A 15,008-nucleotide genomic window follows, 5' to 3' on the forward strand; every position below is an offset into this window, starting at 1 on the left:
ATTAATAAATTGAATATAGTCCATTGATTGAGGTTCAAATGGAAAGATATGGCTTTGACTATGAGAGTGTCACTACAACCTAGATAGGGTTGTGGTAGGTAGAATTAGATCATGCTAGTATGCATTGAAAAAGCCAAATAAGCATATGATAGGGTGATATTTGAAAGGTTTGCGCATTGTCTTCTACAGACGAAAATGAGATAGTGTCTTGCACTAAGAAATGCCCACAAGAAAAACCTATTCTAAAGATACAAAAATGGGAACACCTTTATAGGTCAACTACTAGATATCATCATCCTCAAAATCCTCATTATATTGGGATAAGACCTATCAAGAATGGAACGGCATAGAGTCCACATTATCCCTAAGTGCCCTACCAATAGATAGAGCAAAAGATGAGGTAACCTTCAAATTCTCATCCAATATCTCCACTAACACAATTTAGATAGACAACTTGATAATCATGAGCAACATTAGAATTCCCTTAAGTGAGTTAAACAAACAAGCCTTATAGCTTATATACAACCCATACAAAGGTGTAGATGCAGAGACAGTGCCTCACCAATCTCTTCAAAAGAAGAAATAATAACTTTATAAAAAAAGAGCTTTCTAGACTATGAGAACTAAAATAAAAAGAGGGTTTGTTAGAGTGGAATTCTAGTGATGAAATTCTATCATAGGGCCTTGTTCAAATTTCCACCTTAAGGATGGATGTGAAGAACTGTGATCCATTGGAGTAGTCTCTTGCACTATACAGAAGATAAAATGATGCTCAAGAGATGGATTTAGTGAAGGTTGTTAGACTTTAATGTGTTAGGTTCTAAAAATTTGAGAAACATTTGTATTAGTTTGAAAGGAGACAATGATATCTTGCAAAGAGATGATGAGAAAAAAATCCTACAACAAAGAGATAAATACTTGGACCAACTTGTCACAAAGCCCAATCATCACTTTTAGTCTATGGGAAAGCAAGATGAAGGAGTTCATAGGTTGAAATAATGGAGTAGCTGAGATGCGAGAAACAATAGGATTAGGAATAAAAGTGGAAGAAATGGGCTTGGTAGATGCACTTTAATTTCTTGTGACATTCTTAGGTACCAAGGCCCTTTCTTGATGATGATGCATAAATTCAAACACAAGTTGGTTTTGACATAGATGCGACCTAGATTTCTGATTATATGAGGGCCTAGTGGAATGATACTCTATAAGAGTGTCAATTGATGTTAGTCTTGAGAAAGAGGAGGTCCCTACAAATAAAACAAGAGATTTCACTGTCATGACAACCACCAATCCAATCACAAGCTCCCTTCCTTTTTTTCCATGCAAGTAGTAGGTGGGACTGAGTATGCCCTTGAATGGTAAGGAGAAGGTTCCAAGGGAGAGGGTTTAGAATTAAAAGACCTCTTAATCTTAACATAGATGGTAGGAAAAAGTATATCCATAATGTCAATAATGATGAGAGGAAGGTGTGTCTTGAGTTTAGATAACATGGTTCACCTTTTTTTTATAGTAGGTGTAGATGTAGGAAGAAAAGACATTGCCACATGTTGAAAAATTTGAGTCAAAGGAAGAGGCTTAGGCCATAAGGAATGTACTTTCTCTAAAACCTTGAATGAAGAGGAGACAATGGTCAAAGTGTAAAAATTTTCATGATAGGGATAAATAAGAGGAGTATGGGTAGAAGCAACTATTTTGAATTTTTTTCTCCTTCCTTATATCCTCTTTGAGTGAGGAGAGAAAACACTTTTTTTGGGATAGTAGGTCTCAATTAAAAGCAATGGAAAATCAAGAAGGAAACACCAATAAGACACTAGAAAAAGTAGTAACTAGTGTCTTGGATTATGTAGATGTTACCCTTTATGCTCTAAATTCAAGAGCTTATGCACAAAAAGAGTAATGGTTCCCATGGGTGCAAGCTAGGGGTTACTCAAATTGACCCAAAATGATAGGGTTTCATAATTCATTAAAAAGTGAAAAAGATATATTGGTTCCTACTTAGACTATTAAGGTGGTGAACCTTAGAGGGGGAAGTGGGATCACATCATACATAGTAATGGTGGTAGAATACTCTTTGCATATCTTATTATTTGAGACATTAAAAAAGAGGACCTCCTTATTTATAATATCAACCTGACCTCCACCCCATTGAACAATTCTTTAATATGGAGACTAACCCCCTCTGAGGACTCACATTGAAATCCATTCAACATACTTGTTGTCATGAGGGTGGTGAAACCTAGGGGTAGTGTCCAAGGAATGTTTGGCACCCTTAGATCTTGCCAAGGATAAATTTCTTTTGGTGGATGGCTCTACATGGGGCAATCGTCACCATTGATAACCTGCAAAGGAGAGGATTCCAGTTGGTCAACTATTGTGTAGTATTTTACAACACAATGGAATCCATTCAACACCTCCTCATACATTGTCCCTTTTCTTTGGAGGTTTGGAGGGAGATTTTCTTTATGTGGGAGATTCATTGGTGCTTCAATGAGAACCTCCATCAGTTTTTTAACTGTAATGGTCCTTCTAGTCACCCATACCTCAAAACCTTCTTGAGAGTCGTTCCCCCATATGTGTCATGGAAAATTTGGAAGGAATATAATAACCATATATTTTGAGAAAAAGTTGCTCCTATCTTAGTGGTGTTTTAGCAAGTGACTAGGATCCTAAAGGAATGTGGCTAGATCTAGCATTGGAAACCCCCTCGAACCCCCTAAGGGATCAAGATATGAGATCAGATACTTCTTGAGACTTAAGTATGAAGGTGGCAAGATTTGACAACTCTAAAGTTGTTGCTAGATGTAAAACAATGTGGCACCCCCCTCTGAAATCTTCGATGAAACTCAATTTTGATGGCTTAGCCATTATTGGAAGGAAAATGGTTGGTGATAATGTTCAAGATAATATTGGTAAGATGGTGGTTACCTATGATGGGAACTATGGAGGGGGTCCAAATAAGAAATCAGGAGCTTTGGCCTTGCTAGTGGGAATAAGGATAGTGAGCACTAGAAGAATTAACAAATTGACTATCAAGGGAGATTCTATCATAATTATGACAACTATGAAGGGAGAAGGCCAGTGTAGCTAGAAGATCAAAGAAAAAATAGAGGAAATCCACATCTTGTTGGATGGGCTTCAAGAAGTCCACATGGATCATATCTATTGGGAAGGTAATGGAGTTGCAAATGAACTTGCTAAAATTGGTCACAACATGGAAAAAATAAAGGAATGGGATGATGTCAGCCAAATCCCACCATCCACACAAATAATGGTGGAAAGCGAACATTCTCTTTGTGGCACAATATGATGAAGCAGAACACATGACATATTTCTATAGATCTAGGTTGGCGGGAGAACCCTTGGCTTAAAAACTATAAAGTTTTGAATATTCAGAAAAAATTTTGTGATTATTTCCATTAGGGGTTCCCTCACCATGACCACTAATTACTATGGTGAGAGGATGATCCACATAGATTTGGTCAAAATAATAAAACTACCAAGGACATGCATTGTGAATAAACATAAAGACAATGCCATAGTGCTTTATTCCATGCATAGTTGGTAACAATTAATTTCAATGGAAAAAGTATCATTCACAAGTGGTCGAGCTAGAGGGGGATTGGAAATTGTGACACCTTGTGACTTTATGATGGGAATCATGAATTTCTTCCCCAAGATTATTTTTTAGCATTATATCTTTAAACTGCCTTGGCTTCCAAGTTCTTTCTTACAACAAGGGGATGTCGGTGCAAATTGAGGATTAGGTGATTGAGCTCAGTGAAGACATAGGTGCCAACGATCACATTAAACTGGATAAGATTGAAGACTGTATCAAGGAAAGTGAGGCAGCATGGGTTTATCTGTGAGAAGTTGGATTGTTATCATTCATGGAAGATATTGAAGGGTATGATGAGCATGTATCCTTTCAATTTATCAACACCTGGAATAATAGGAAGGTGAACATTAATGGGGTGGCCTTCAAAATGATAGAGGAGCTTGTTGTGACGGTTGGTGGGTTGTCCCTTGAGGGCAAGAGTTGGCATAAATAGGCCAGAGTTTCTAACGAAATGAGCTTGAAGAAATTCTTCCACCTTAAGGAGGAGTCTATTTGCATGTGGGGTGGATTCTCGAGGGAGGGCCTACCCAAGCCTTGAGACATAGTGTGCTATGTCATATGTGCTACATTACACTTGAAGACTGATTCTAGGAGTTGTACTATTACCACTTTCCTACTCTAAAAAAATTTAGTAATGAAGACTTGATTTCCTTCCCACAACTTAGTTTGCATTCAATGGAGGATAGTGTGTTTAATGTTAGGAGAAAAAGAGAGGAAGGAAGACCCTTTTATATCCTACACTAGGCCTTCATGTTTAAACTCTCTAGGTTCCAACCTGCCCTCAACATGCCTCTTCTTGTTAATCCCCTCGCAACTATTACACTTCAAGTGTCCATGGACCTTAGCCCTAGTTTAGCCTCGAAAGTGGACAAAAAGCCTCTAGGTACTAGGAAAAACATTAGCATTATTGACTCTGATACCAATGTTGGTCGGAGTAATAAAGATGCTAAGAGGTCCAATAAAAGACTTAAAAGTAAAAAATTTAGGACAACCCCCAAATAGGAGGTGAGTTCTAAGTCCATGGAGAGTGAAAGGAGATCCACTAGGAGGAAAAGGAAAGTTATACACCCTAGTTTCAAGAGTAAGGATGTTCCAAGCCCTTCCACCATTTTTGACACCCTGGAAGCCAACCCATCCCTTGATAAAAGCTTGGGGAAAGATATCACCTCCCCTATGAAGGATGTTGCTAAGGGTGGAGGGATGAAATAGCATCATAGCCATGGGCAGGAGCAAAGCAAAATTTGGTTGGATAGGATTGAAAAGTCAATGCATGACCTAGCCAACAATCAGGAAGCCCTATGGCATAAAGTTGGAACTCTTGCTGAGTTCTTTACAAGGGTCATGCATTTGGAAACCACCACTATGTACTTTCTATAGATGAACAAGGAGGAGAAGGAAGTGAGAAAAGAGAGTGAGACCACACAGTCCCTCTACAGATTCCTTGTGGATGATTGGCTCAAGACTCTGCTCGAGAAACCGATCAAGAAGGAGGTGAAGGAACCAACCATAGAGGATCCTAATGAAAAAGAGGGAAAGGACCTAGAGGAGAAAGAGGGGAACTAGCTACTGTGCCTTTGTTTCTTTTTCTTTTTCTTATGTTATCGTTAATTGTGAACTTCATGCCCTATGTGGCATTTTTGGTTAATGTATGATAGAATATCAACTAGGACCCCTCTAAAAGAGACATAATTGGTCAATCCAAAATATAGAGAGAAAGTGACTCTTCATTGTACAAATCATCCAAAAAGTCATCAGAAAAAATGCTGATTACAAGGAAGGAAAAAATGATTAGAAAAAAGTAATCAGCATGGTTTCCTTAAAATGTGAAAACATGTCAATGGGCCCTTGGTCTACTGATGAAGTTGAATGGCTCATAAAGAGCCCACCAAAGGTCAAGTCTTGGTAAGTGAAAGGCTTGAAAACATCATAAGGAATGAGGCCAGGGTTATGCCTTGGGCGAATTTGGCTCCTTAGTCCTCGACTCTTAGCTGAAGAAGTTTTAGGTACCATGGGCCTATATCAAGTACCTAAAACTTATTTGTAGATGACCCCATCAAAAAAATATAAAAATGTGAAAACATCTTTCAAAACATTGAAGGACGGATAGCAATGTAGAAAGGGTAATTCTAACATCAAGAATGCCACAACCATGTGAATGTGTCATTTTTAGCAAGGATGCCACATGTTAAGGATTCACAAATTGCACAATAAATGGTCCCCACAAGCATTAGTTCAAGGTGTATCCTACATCGAGTAAGCTACCTTTGATGCATTGAGGTATTTAATTCAAATTGTATCCTCCATCGAGTACGCTGTACGTTGGGCTGAAGATATCAGTTATTAGCTTGTGACAAATGTCATCAGGTTATTGGACACCTGTGAATTCCCTGCTCCATAAAGGATTAGGAAATCGCAACTCCTTTGCTGCAATCCTCCATGTCGCTGCGAGCTCTTGCCAGCATGTCCACACCAGGGGTGACTTCCCCTCTTCCAGTGAAGGAAATCCCAGGCTCCTATGGCCTCCCCTTCGTCGGAGCTGTCGTCGACCGGTTCGAGTACTTCGTAACAGAAGGAGCCGAGAACTTCTTCAAGACGCGCATAAAGAAATTCAAGAGCACCGTACTGAGAGTCAACATGCCGCCAGGCCCGCCCATTGTGTCGGACTCGAGGGTCATAATGCTCCTGGACGCAAAGAGCTTCCCCACGCTCTTCGACCTCACCAAAGTGGACAAGGCCAACGTCCTCACGGGAACCTACATGCCCAGCACCGATTTCACCGGCGGATGCCGAACGGCTGTGTATCAGGACCCCTCCGAGGAAACCCACGGCAAGCTCAAGGCCTTCTGCTTCCACGTCCTCAAAGTAGCTCGCCCCAGGATCTTCCCCGAGTTCGCCCGGTCGTTCGACGAGCTGTGTGTTGAAGTGGAAAAAGCATTGGAGAAAGATGGGAAGGCGTCGTTCAGTAACAAAGTGGATAATTTGATATTCAATTTTCTGTGCCGGGCTCTCATCGGGGCAGATCCGGTGGCTCCTGGCCCGGCCAGTCTGGGGACGAGCGGGCCAACGCATGTTAAGACATGGCTCGCGCCTCAGCTCGCCCCAATTGCGAGCTCGGGCGTTTTGCCCAAGGTTCTCGACGAGCTCACAATTCACACATTCCCTCTCCCGTTTGCTCTTGTCTCCCGGGATTATAAGAAACTCTACGATTTCATCTATACCAGCGGGTCCGCTCTTCTCGATTTCGCCGTAGAGGACTTAGGGCTTCGGAGAGACGAGGCCTGCCACGACTTGCTTTTCAACCTTGGCTTCAATGCATTCGGGGGAATGCTCATCTTTTTCCCCAGTATCGTCAACTATGTTGCCAAGGCGGGTGAGGGTTTGCAAAGAGAGATTGTCAAAGAGGTTCGCGGGGCCGTGGAAGGGAATGGGGGGCTGAATATGAAGGCGTTGGAGTCCATGCCGCTTGTGCGCTCTGTTGTCTACGAGGCGCTGAGGATGGAACCGCCTGTGCCGTTGCAGTACGGGCGGGCGAAGAGGGATTTTAGGGTGGAGTCGTACGATGCGGCGTATGAGGTGAAGAAGGGTGAGTTGCTCGGTGGGTATCAGCCGCTGGCTACGAAGGATTCCCATGTTTTCACCAACGGGGAGGAGTTTGTTCCGGGGAGGTTTCTTGGAGAGGAAGGGGAGAAACTCTTGGAGTATGTACTGTGGTCTAATGGACGCGAAACGGATGAGACCACGGTTGAGAATAAGCAGTGCGCAGGGAAGGATATTGTTGTGATGGTCGCCAGGCTTTTGCTGGCTCATCTCTTTCTTCGCTATGATTCTTTCGCTGTAGATGAGTCATCTTCTTCGGCTATCTTTACACAACTCACCAAGGCTTCTTAATATAGGAATCGATCATGACTTTGCTTGTGCTTCTACTTCTTGTGGGTAATGGTGTCTTTCAATCGCTGATGTAGCTGGCAATCTGCCCCAGCATGTTCAGGACAGATATATATCAGATTGCCTATCTCCTTTTCCTGATCGCCATAATGTTTTATGGTGTGATCTCTAGTGCTGGGTCTCATCGTCTTAGGGGTCTCTGATGTCGTGTTATGTTACCTCCTTCGTGGATTTCTTGGAAATATGTAATTGAATGTATAGTTATGTCGTTTTTATAGAGTTCAGTTCTACCGCATGGTTGTTCTTCAGTTAAATTTGCAAGTCTTTATCTCTTCGCACTATAAATGGTCTAATTCTATATTTATAACAATTAAATTTATTCGGTAATTTTAAAGGATGGAAGCATTAGCATTTCATGTGAGTTCATGAGAATATTCTTATGAATCGTGTAATTCTTTATTAAAAAAAAATGTTATAAATCAAACTAGTAAAATGAGAAGAAATATTTAAAAAAAAATCGCGAAGAAAAAAGAAAGAAAAAAGTAATGGGTTAAAAAATTATTTTTAAAAATGTTGAAAAGAGATATCTAGAAATATTTATTTATTTAAAATAAAACTATAAAATTAATATAATACTGATTTTTTTTAAAAGATAAATAAAATAGTAACATATAAGAAATTTTAAAAATTGGCAGTAAATTGAAAGGATTTTGTAAAAGGTAACTATAAAAAAAATAAAATTCTATAATAATCTTTTTTGCACAATAGATTTTGCAAGATTTTTATACAAATATCTCTTTTCATAGAGATGTCATTCACTAGTAAAAGATATGAAATCATACTATTTAACTAATTGCTTCACGTAATATTATGCATGTCTTACAATACTGCATCATCATATCCTTACAATTTAACTACATCATATGGTAAAATAGTTTACTTGGTGTCTCCAATATATCAATAGTAAATAGAATAATAACAATTTAGAATTTTACTTGGGGAAGGAGGAAAAAATATGGCTTCATAGGCCCAACTAAGTGTGTGATGCAAGGAAATTTCAAGGAAGATGTTTATCATCTCTTGGCTCCATGTAAGTGTACACAAGATTGTTGGTGTGAGATCAAATAAGATTGGAGATATTTTTCAATGTTGGTTGATCAAGGTTAGGAAATTGACCTTGTCAAAACTATGCACAATCTATCCACCAATAGTGATATGGGAGATTTTGAAGGAATATAATAGAAGGATATTTCAAAGAAAGTGGAACCAATTGGAAGAGTAATCAAAAGAATTGAATATGATATTAAAGAGGTAATGAGTGTTTTTAATATTCATTTAAAGCATTTTTAAACTCTATGCTTAGATCATATAATATGATTTGTTTATTTTGCATGTCTATTTAATCTATCATTTTTAATCAAATCTACACCTAATTATTTATTGGATTATATCATATGGTTTGACCACCTTAGCCTAAGTCTTTATTTAATTAAAATAAAATGCTCATTTTAATTTAATAAATCCTCTTTATCCAATGTGTACACATGAAAAATGAATTTCCTATTTTAAGATTAAATAAAAAGTTTTTTTACTACACATTGAATATGCAGTTTCTAAGGTAATGAAATCTCTTTTTCCTCATATTATTTTCCATGTATCTTTTGCCTCTTAACCATGTCCATCACTTTCGCTTCTTGAGAATCTTCTATACCAAAGTCAAAACAATAATATTTCTCAACCATAGATTTTGCTCCTTAATCTCCCATCATCCATTTCTCTTTAAAAGGAGTCTCTATCCTTACTCTCTCATAATATTAGACTCTTGTGCTATTTTTATGTTGCAAGTTTCATTCTAGAGCTATTGGAGCACTTGAACACTTTTTTGCATTCTAATACTTTGGTACTAGTTTTCTCTCATTGTAGCTCAAATTTTGCATAATAGTTTACATTATCTAGTCTAAATAGGAGAGTAATCTTGCTCATTTTGTTAGTTTAGTTTTCTTTCTTGTTATTGCATCTCATCTTGGATTATCTTGCACTCTCATTCTAGCTTTCACTTGCATTTGCATGCTCTCATTTTACTCTTGGATACCAACATTTTTGCTCTTATCTTTGAATCTTCTATTCTATGATGCACCTTGCAAGGGTCTCCTATTGAGGTTCGTTTCAGAGTCACACTCATACTTTATTTTCATATTTTTTCTTGTAAGTCATATATAGGACACTCTAAATCATCATTTAATATTTCTAATTCATTGGATCCCCCAGATATAAGGTCTTAGCAAAGTGTGCCACACTTTTGGCACCTAGTATGTGGCTAGAACCAAGTTTCTAACTCTATTTTCTCACATTTTTTTGAGTTCAATAGCTTAATTTTCTTGCATCTTAGTTGCATTCCTCATTTTTTTCATAGCCACAAGTATTGGATCTAATCAAGTGGTTTTTTAGGCTTCTAACTTTGGTTTTTAAGGCTAACCCTTATGTCGGTTGAGTTGAAGGTAAAACCCTAGGGTTTTGAAAGATTTGATCATATATTCCAAACAACTTAGTATTTTTCTATGAAAGTTTTTTTTTGTAGGTTTGCGATGGATCAAATGTGCCTTAGTCAAAAAAAAAAGAATTTTTAGATTAGATTTTTGTCAGTTATAATTTTAGCTTTATTTTTCATGAAAATTCATTTCTAGTTGCAAATTTAGTGTTATTTTTAGAAAATTTTAAATTTTTGGAATGGTCTAGTAATTTGATGGGGAGTTTACTTCTTTCGTTTTTTTTTATATAGATGTAATATTATGGAAGAATTAGTAAATTTAAGAAACCTAGTATGTTTTGGGAAAATGGGTCCCTATTAAGCTTGATACTCACAAAGTTGTTTCATTTTAAGAAATCTTTCTTATATTTTACTATAGTTCTCTTCTTTGCATTTTTATATTTTTGGTTGAAATAATAGAAAAAAAATCCAATCTTTTTTGAAATTGAAAGCAACAAAAAATGGGGGCTGGGCCAAAGCACAAAACTAAACAACCTTCTATTTAAAAGATATTTCAAGATTTAGCTAACCCCACTTTTCAATTTCAAAATACCAGACATCACAGTATTCCAACTTTGACATAAAACACTATAAACAATACTATCCGAGTTACTACAAACTAATCTATAACTAGGACTGAGCATGAAATATAAAAATAAAATATTATCAATAGTCCAAACAAGCACCATTAAGTTAGCCACCAAGAGTCGAGTGCTCTAAAAGTAGCATAAAATAAAATAAAATTAAAAGGGGGTACTACTTCCCCTTGGCCTTTCTCTATTCCTTTTGGCTTATCTAGCAACATTTTGAGCGAATCATCAGCTAAGAAATTTTACATGGAGCCCGTACAGTCCACCCTTGACTCTGTAGTTAATCCCTCTTTCTCAACATGGAGTAGGTGAAGGGTCGAGGCCACCGAGTGCATCACCTTGACAAAAAACATGGTGGCCTAATCAAACCTTTGCTCTAGAGTCTCCTATCTTTCAACCAACCTTCTCAGGTTCTTTCTAATGTAATCCTAAGCCGTATTTTGAGCCTCAATGTTCCTCTTTAAGGTTTGTTCACTTCTACCAACCACAAGTTGAAGGGAGGTTAGAGTCTCTCCATTTTTAACCCTAGACCTCTCAAGGGTTTTAGTCTTCAAAGTATCAGAAACATGGGAATACATGGGGCTTAACTAGCTTCTATCCCAACCCTTATGCTCACCAATTGCTTCATCCTCTCCTTCCTAGTCAATTTATTCTTAGTAATTTTGTTCTTCTACTTTTTCTAGGGGAGTTTATGTTTACAACTATCTATGGATTTAGAACTAGGCGACACTTCCATTCTTGGGTCAAGGTCCATATGAACTCTCCTCTTCTTATGTCTCATGGATATTCTCTTGCCACCCTCAAATTTAACATCCTTGTTCATAATCTAGATGTTTTTCTCCATTTTGATTATATTTATAATGTTAAACTTTGGGGTTGGGTTATCCAGGGTGGTCACAATCTCCATAGAGTGCTGACAGGTCAAGGTAGAGAGGGTTAGGTTGAGGAGACTAACTTGCACACTTATAGGCTAAATGAGACAAATATTATGATAAAATTCATACAGTTTGTACATGAAAGCCTGGTGAAGGACTATACAGGGTTTACCCTTTTTCATTTTTTCCCTACTTTAAAAATATTACCTTCCATGGAATGCAGTAGAAAGAATGGGAAGGATATAAGATCCTAATTGCAAAAATTGTTTAAAAGAAGAAAATGGTAGTAATAGAATATCTAAAATCTATCCTCAAGAGTGAGATATCTCATAATTGTATAGCGTACCCCTTTCCTAGGGTCTGAGAGCTCCATTCTAACATATCCACCATGACCACAAATAGAGCCCTCATTAGGTTAGAAGAATTCATTAAGGCTTATGCCATCCACCACACATGTATTTTTTCTCCATTTCTTTCCCTACAAGGATCATCCACCCAGTTTGGTAATAACTTCTTCATTGATCTCAAAAGATATCTCATTCGCAATCACTCCCCCATTGTTCTAGGTATTAACAAACTACATCAAAATGACCTCATCATTTCCTTCAATGCACTTCATATGTGACACTAATTGTCCTTATAGTTTTCAATGGAATTTGGTGAAATATGAGAAGGACAACCACCCATATCTTTTATTTCCCCTAGATCCTTGATAAAATCTTTAGAGGTATCTGACATAACCACAATCTCTTTTTGCTGAAAGCTCAGACCGAAAAGAAGACCTAGAAAATTCAAGATAATGTACAAGCAATAGTGAGAACCAAAATGTGAAGGCTTAAGGAACTTATGCCACTTGAGAGGCACAAACTTGTACTGACCACACCATTTAAAATCCAACTTAAGTACTTTCTAATGTGAGTACCATCAAATTTAATAAACATCACCTTTTCATTTCTAAAAAAATCCTACTGTATCTTATAAGAATCTCAATGCCAAATTTGGTAATTATTCTCACCTTTTTCACCTTTACACAATCTAATCTTAAATCCTTTACTGTCAATGCAAATATGGTCACCTTTATGCCAACCCATCATAATAATGATTGTTTGCCAAATAACCAACGAAATCACTTCCACTAATGATTCTCTCCATATTTGGTATCTTTAATGATTAATTAAATTAAATATGAGTTGGAATTTCATTGGGTTACCATTTCATCCCTATTCTTTGACAATATTCTCTTTGATCTAAGAATTCAGACCTCACATACCTTGTGTATATTGAGGACATCCCCTAGTTGAGCTTGTACATCCTACTAGAAACTTGAATAGGTTGTTGGTGTGTTTTATTAACTTGAACATTTAAAATCTTCCCCACTTGGGAAAAAATGGGACACATCCATTGAATTAAGCCTTAGATATATTTTTCCTTTTGAATGATTTCATTATGTTTTTACTCGAAAAAACAAAAAAGTCATAAAATTGCAAAAAAAAAGGAACAAAAGAAAATAAAGTTCAAATTTTTTTCCTATAAGTTTCTAAACTATCAACCAACAAAACAATGATTTTAATGACTTTCTAGGGTTAAACTTTCAAAACTAAGCTTAAGTGTTGTGAACACAAATTTCTTTTAGCTCCTTGTGTCCTTTGGTCTTGTCTCAACATGAAAGGATTCTGTTTCATTCAAAAGCTAGCTTGAGGTAATCACAACCTTGGTTAATGAATTATTCAATTTTCCATATTTTCCTATTATCTCTTTTACTGATATTTTATCTTATCTTTTCTTATTCACGAGTGACTTACATAGGGAATCTACCCACAACTTGGGCATCTTGTGACAAGTTATCTTTTCTTTTATAATATCACTTTGGACATGTGTACTGTTTACTTCACTTTTTTTTGGAAATCAGTGATACTCTATTTTTCCTATCAACTTCTATTCTCCTTCAAGCTTGAGTTTTTATCCAAATTTATAGGATTCAAATCTTTTTCTACAAAATCTCAAGTAAGTCTAAATGATCATGAGTTCCTCTATGTCACTAAGTAGTTTTAAGACCTACATGATGGATACAAAGAACTAGAAGAAATAAATGATTCCACTTACCTTCATCTAACTAAGGACATCATGGATATATAGTCTAACCTTGTAAAATATATAAAAGAAAGATTAACATCATCACATGAGTTTTCCTAAGTCTTGTATACGGACAAGAGTTATCTTTCTCAAGATTATGTTCATGCTCTTCTTCTAGGTCTACATTCTCCATCTCTTCTAAACATCATTCATTTTCTTCCTCTGCGCCTAAATTTTGTACATCCCCATAAAAATAGAAACCATAGAGACAAAGACAATGATCCAACCTTTGATCAAGACTTTATGTTAGAACTTTATGATGGACCTATCTTTGACTGAGATGATGAAGATATGGATGCATCATATTCACTTGATGAACAAAAATAAGCTTCCAAGGATAGTGAATCAAACAAATGAAATGACTCTAGAGGGAAATCTTATTGGGTGCCCATACCTAAGCATGAATTCATACCTTTTGGAGACTCATATAATGTGGTGCTTAAGACCTAGTGACAAACAAGATTACTACTTTACTAGGAAACTCTAGACCTTATGAACCCCAGATAAAACTTAAGTGGTGGAATGATGATCACTATTGTGACTATTGAATTTTTTTTTAGCACCTCTCTCAAGATTCATGATAGGAGCTTAACCTCCTCCTATGTATTATAATATGAGTAGTTGTATTACATATTAATAGATCATTCTTTTGGTGCAATGATAACCCCATTCTAACAAGTGGTATCAGAACTTCGTCACAGGTTCAAATTCTTAGATCCTTGAGTAATGTTGAGGGGGAGATCATTGATTTTATTTTAGTTTTTCCCTTGGAATTCATGACATGGGCTTAACCACCTCCTATGTACTATAAGTTGAGTATTTATATAAGGTATTGATAGATTGGTCTTTTAGTGTAATGAAAACTCCATTCTAAAAATGTCTACCATAGAAAAAAGGGGCATAAAACTAAAAAAAATTCATAAAATTAAAATATAAAGTCAAAGAACTTATTGATGATGGGTTATTTGACATTGAAACCTCTAAAGACACATTTGATAAATATACTACTCTTGAGAAAGATCATATTGTTGAACCAATGTCTAGTAATGATCCCCTTGTAGCATCTATTTCTTCCAATGCTCATGCATCCACTAAAATATTAAATAATTCCAACATAGCTACATTAAAAAAAGAAACTAATACTTTTTATATGGACTATGCATACCCTCAAGGGACACCTCCAAAAGAAATCCAATCTAATTTGCATTTGGCTACAAAATTTTTCAATGTTACAATCCCTAACCTTCATGCACCATGATTCCTATTATAAATACTCAAAGTAGTCCTTCGCTACCTCTTCAAGAGAAAATCATGAAAACCTAAGATACTCCTTTGTCATTAGAATTGGATCCATATTAAGAGGACTATAAAAATATGAAGAA

At 36.6% G+C, this 15,008-nt stretch overlaps 1 protein-coding gene across 1 annotated transcript; it reads left to right on the top strand.

Moving 5' to 3' along the window:
• The first annotated feature begins 6,025 nt into the window (after window positions 1-6,025).
• On the top strand, window positions 6,026-7,815 carry LOC149576888 (allene oxide synthase 1, chloroplastic-like). Its single transcript, XM_089820513.1, has one exon. The coding sequence runs from the start codon at window positions 6,053-6,055 to the stop codon at window positions 7,502-7,504; it is 1,452 nt and encodes a 483-aa protein (XP_089676639.1). The 5' UTR covers window positions 6,026-6,052; the 3' UTR covers window positions 7,505-7,815.
• Window positions 7,816-15,008: the final 7,193 nt, after the last annotated feature.

Source organism: Cupressus sempervirens, chromosome 1, assembly GCF_028749045.1.
Source record: "Cupressus sempervirens isolate cs-2001-9-10 chromosome 1, ASM2874904v1, whole genome shotgun sequence".
Lineage (NCBI taxonomy): Eukaryota > Viridiplantae > Streptophyta > Pinopsida > Cupressales > Cupressaceae > Cupressus > Cupressus sempervirens.

Excerpts from the sequence above, each read along its gene's own strand:
- LOC149576888 (XM_089820513.1), top strand. The coding sequence starts at position 6,053 with ATGTCGCTGCGAGCTCTTGCCAGCATGTCCACACCAGGGGTGACTTCC.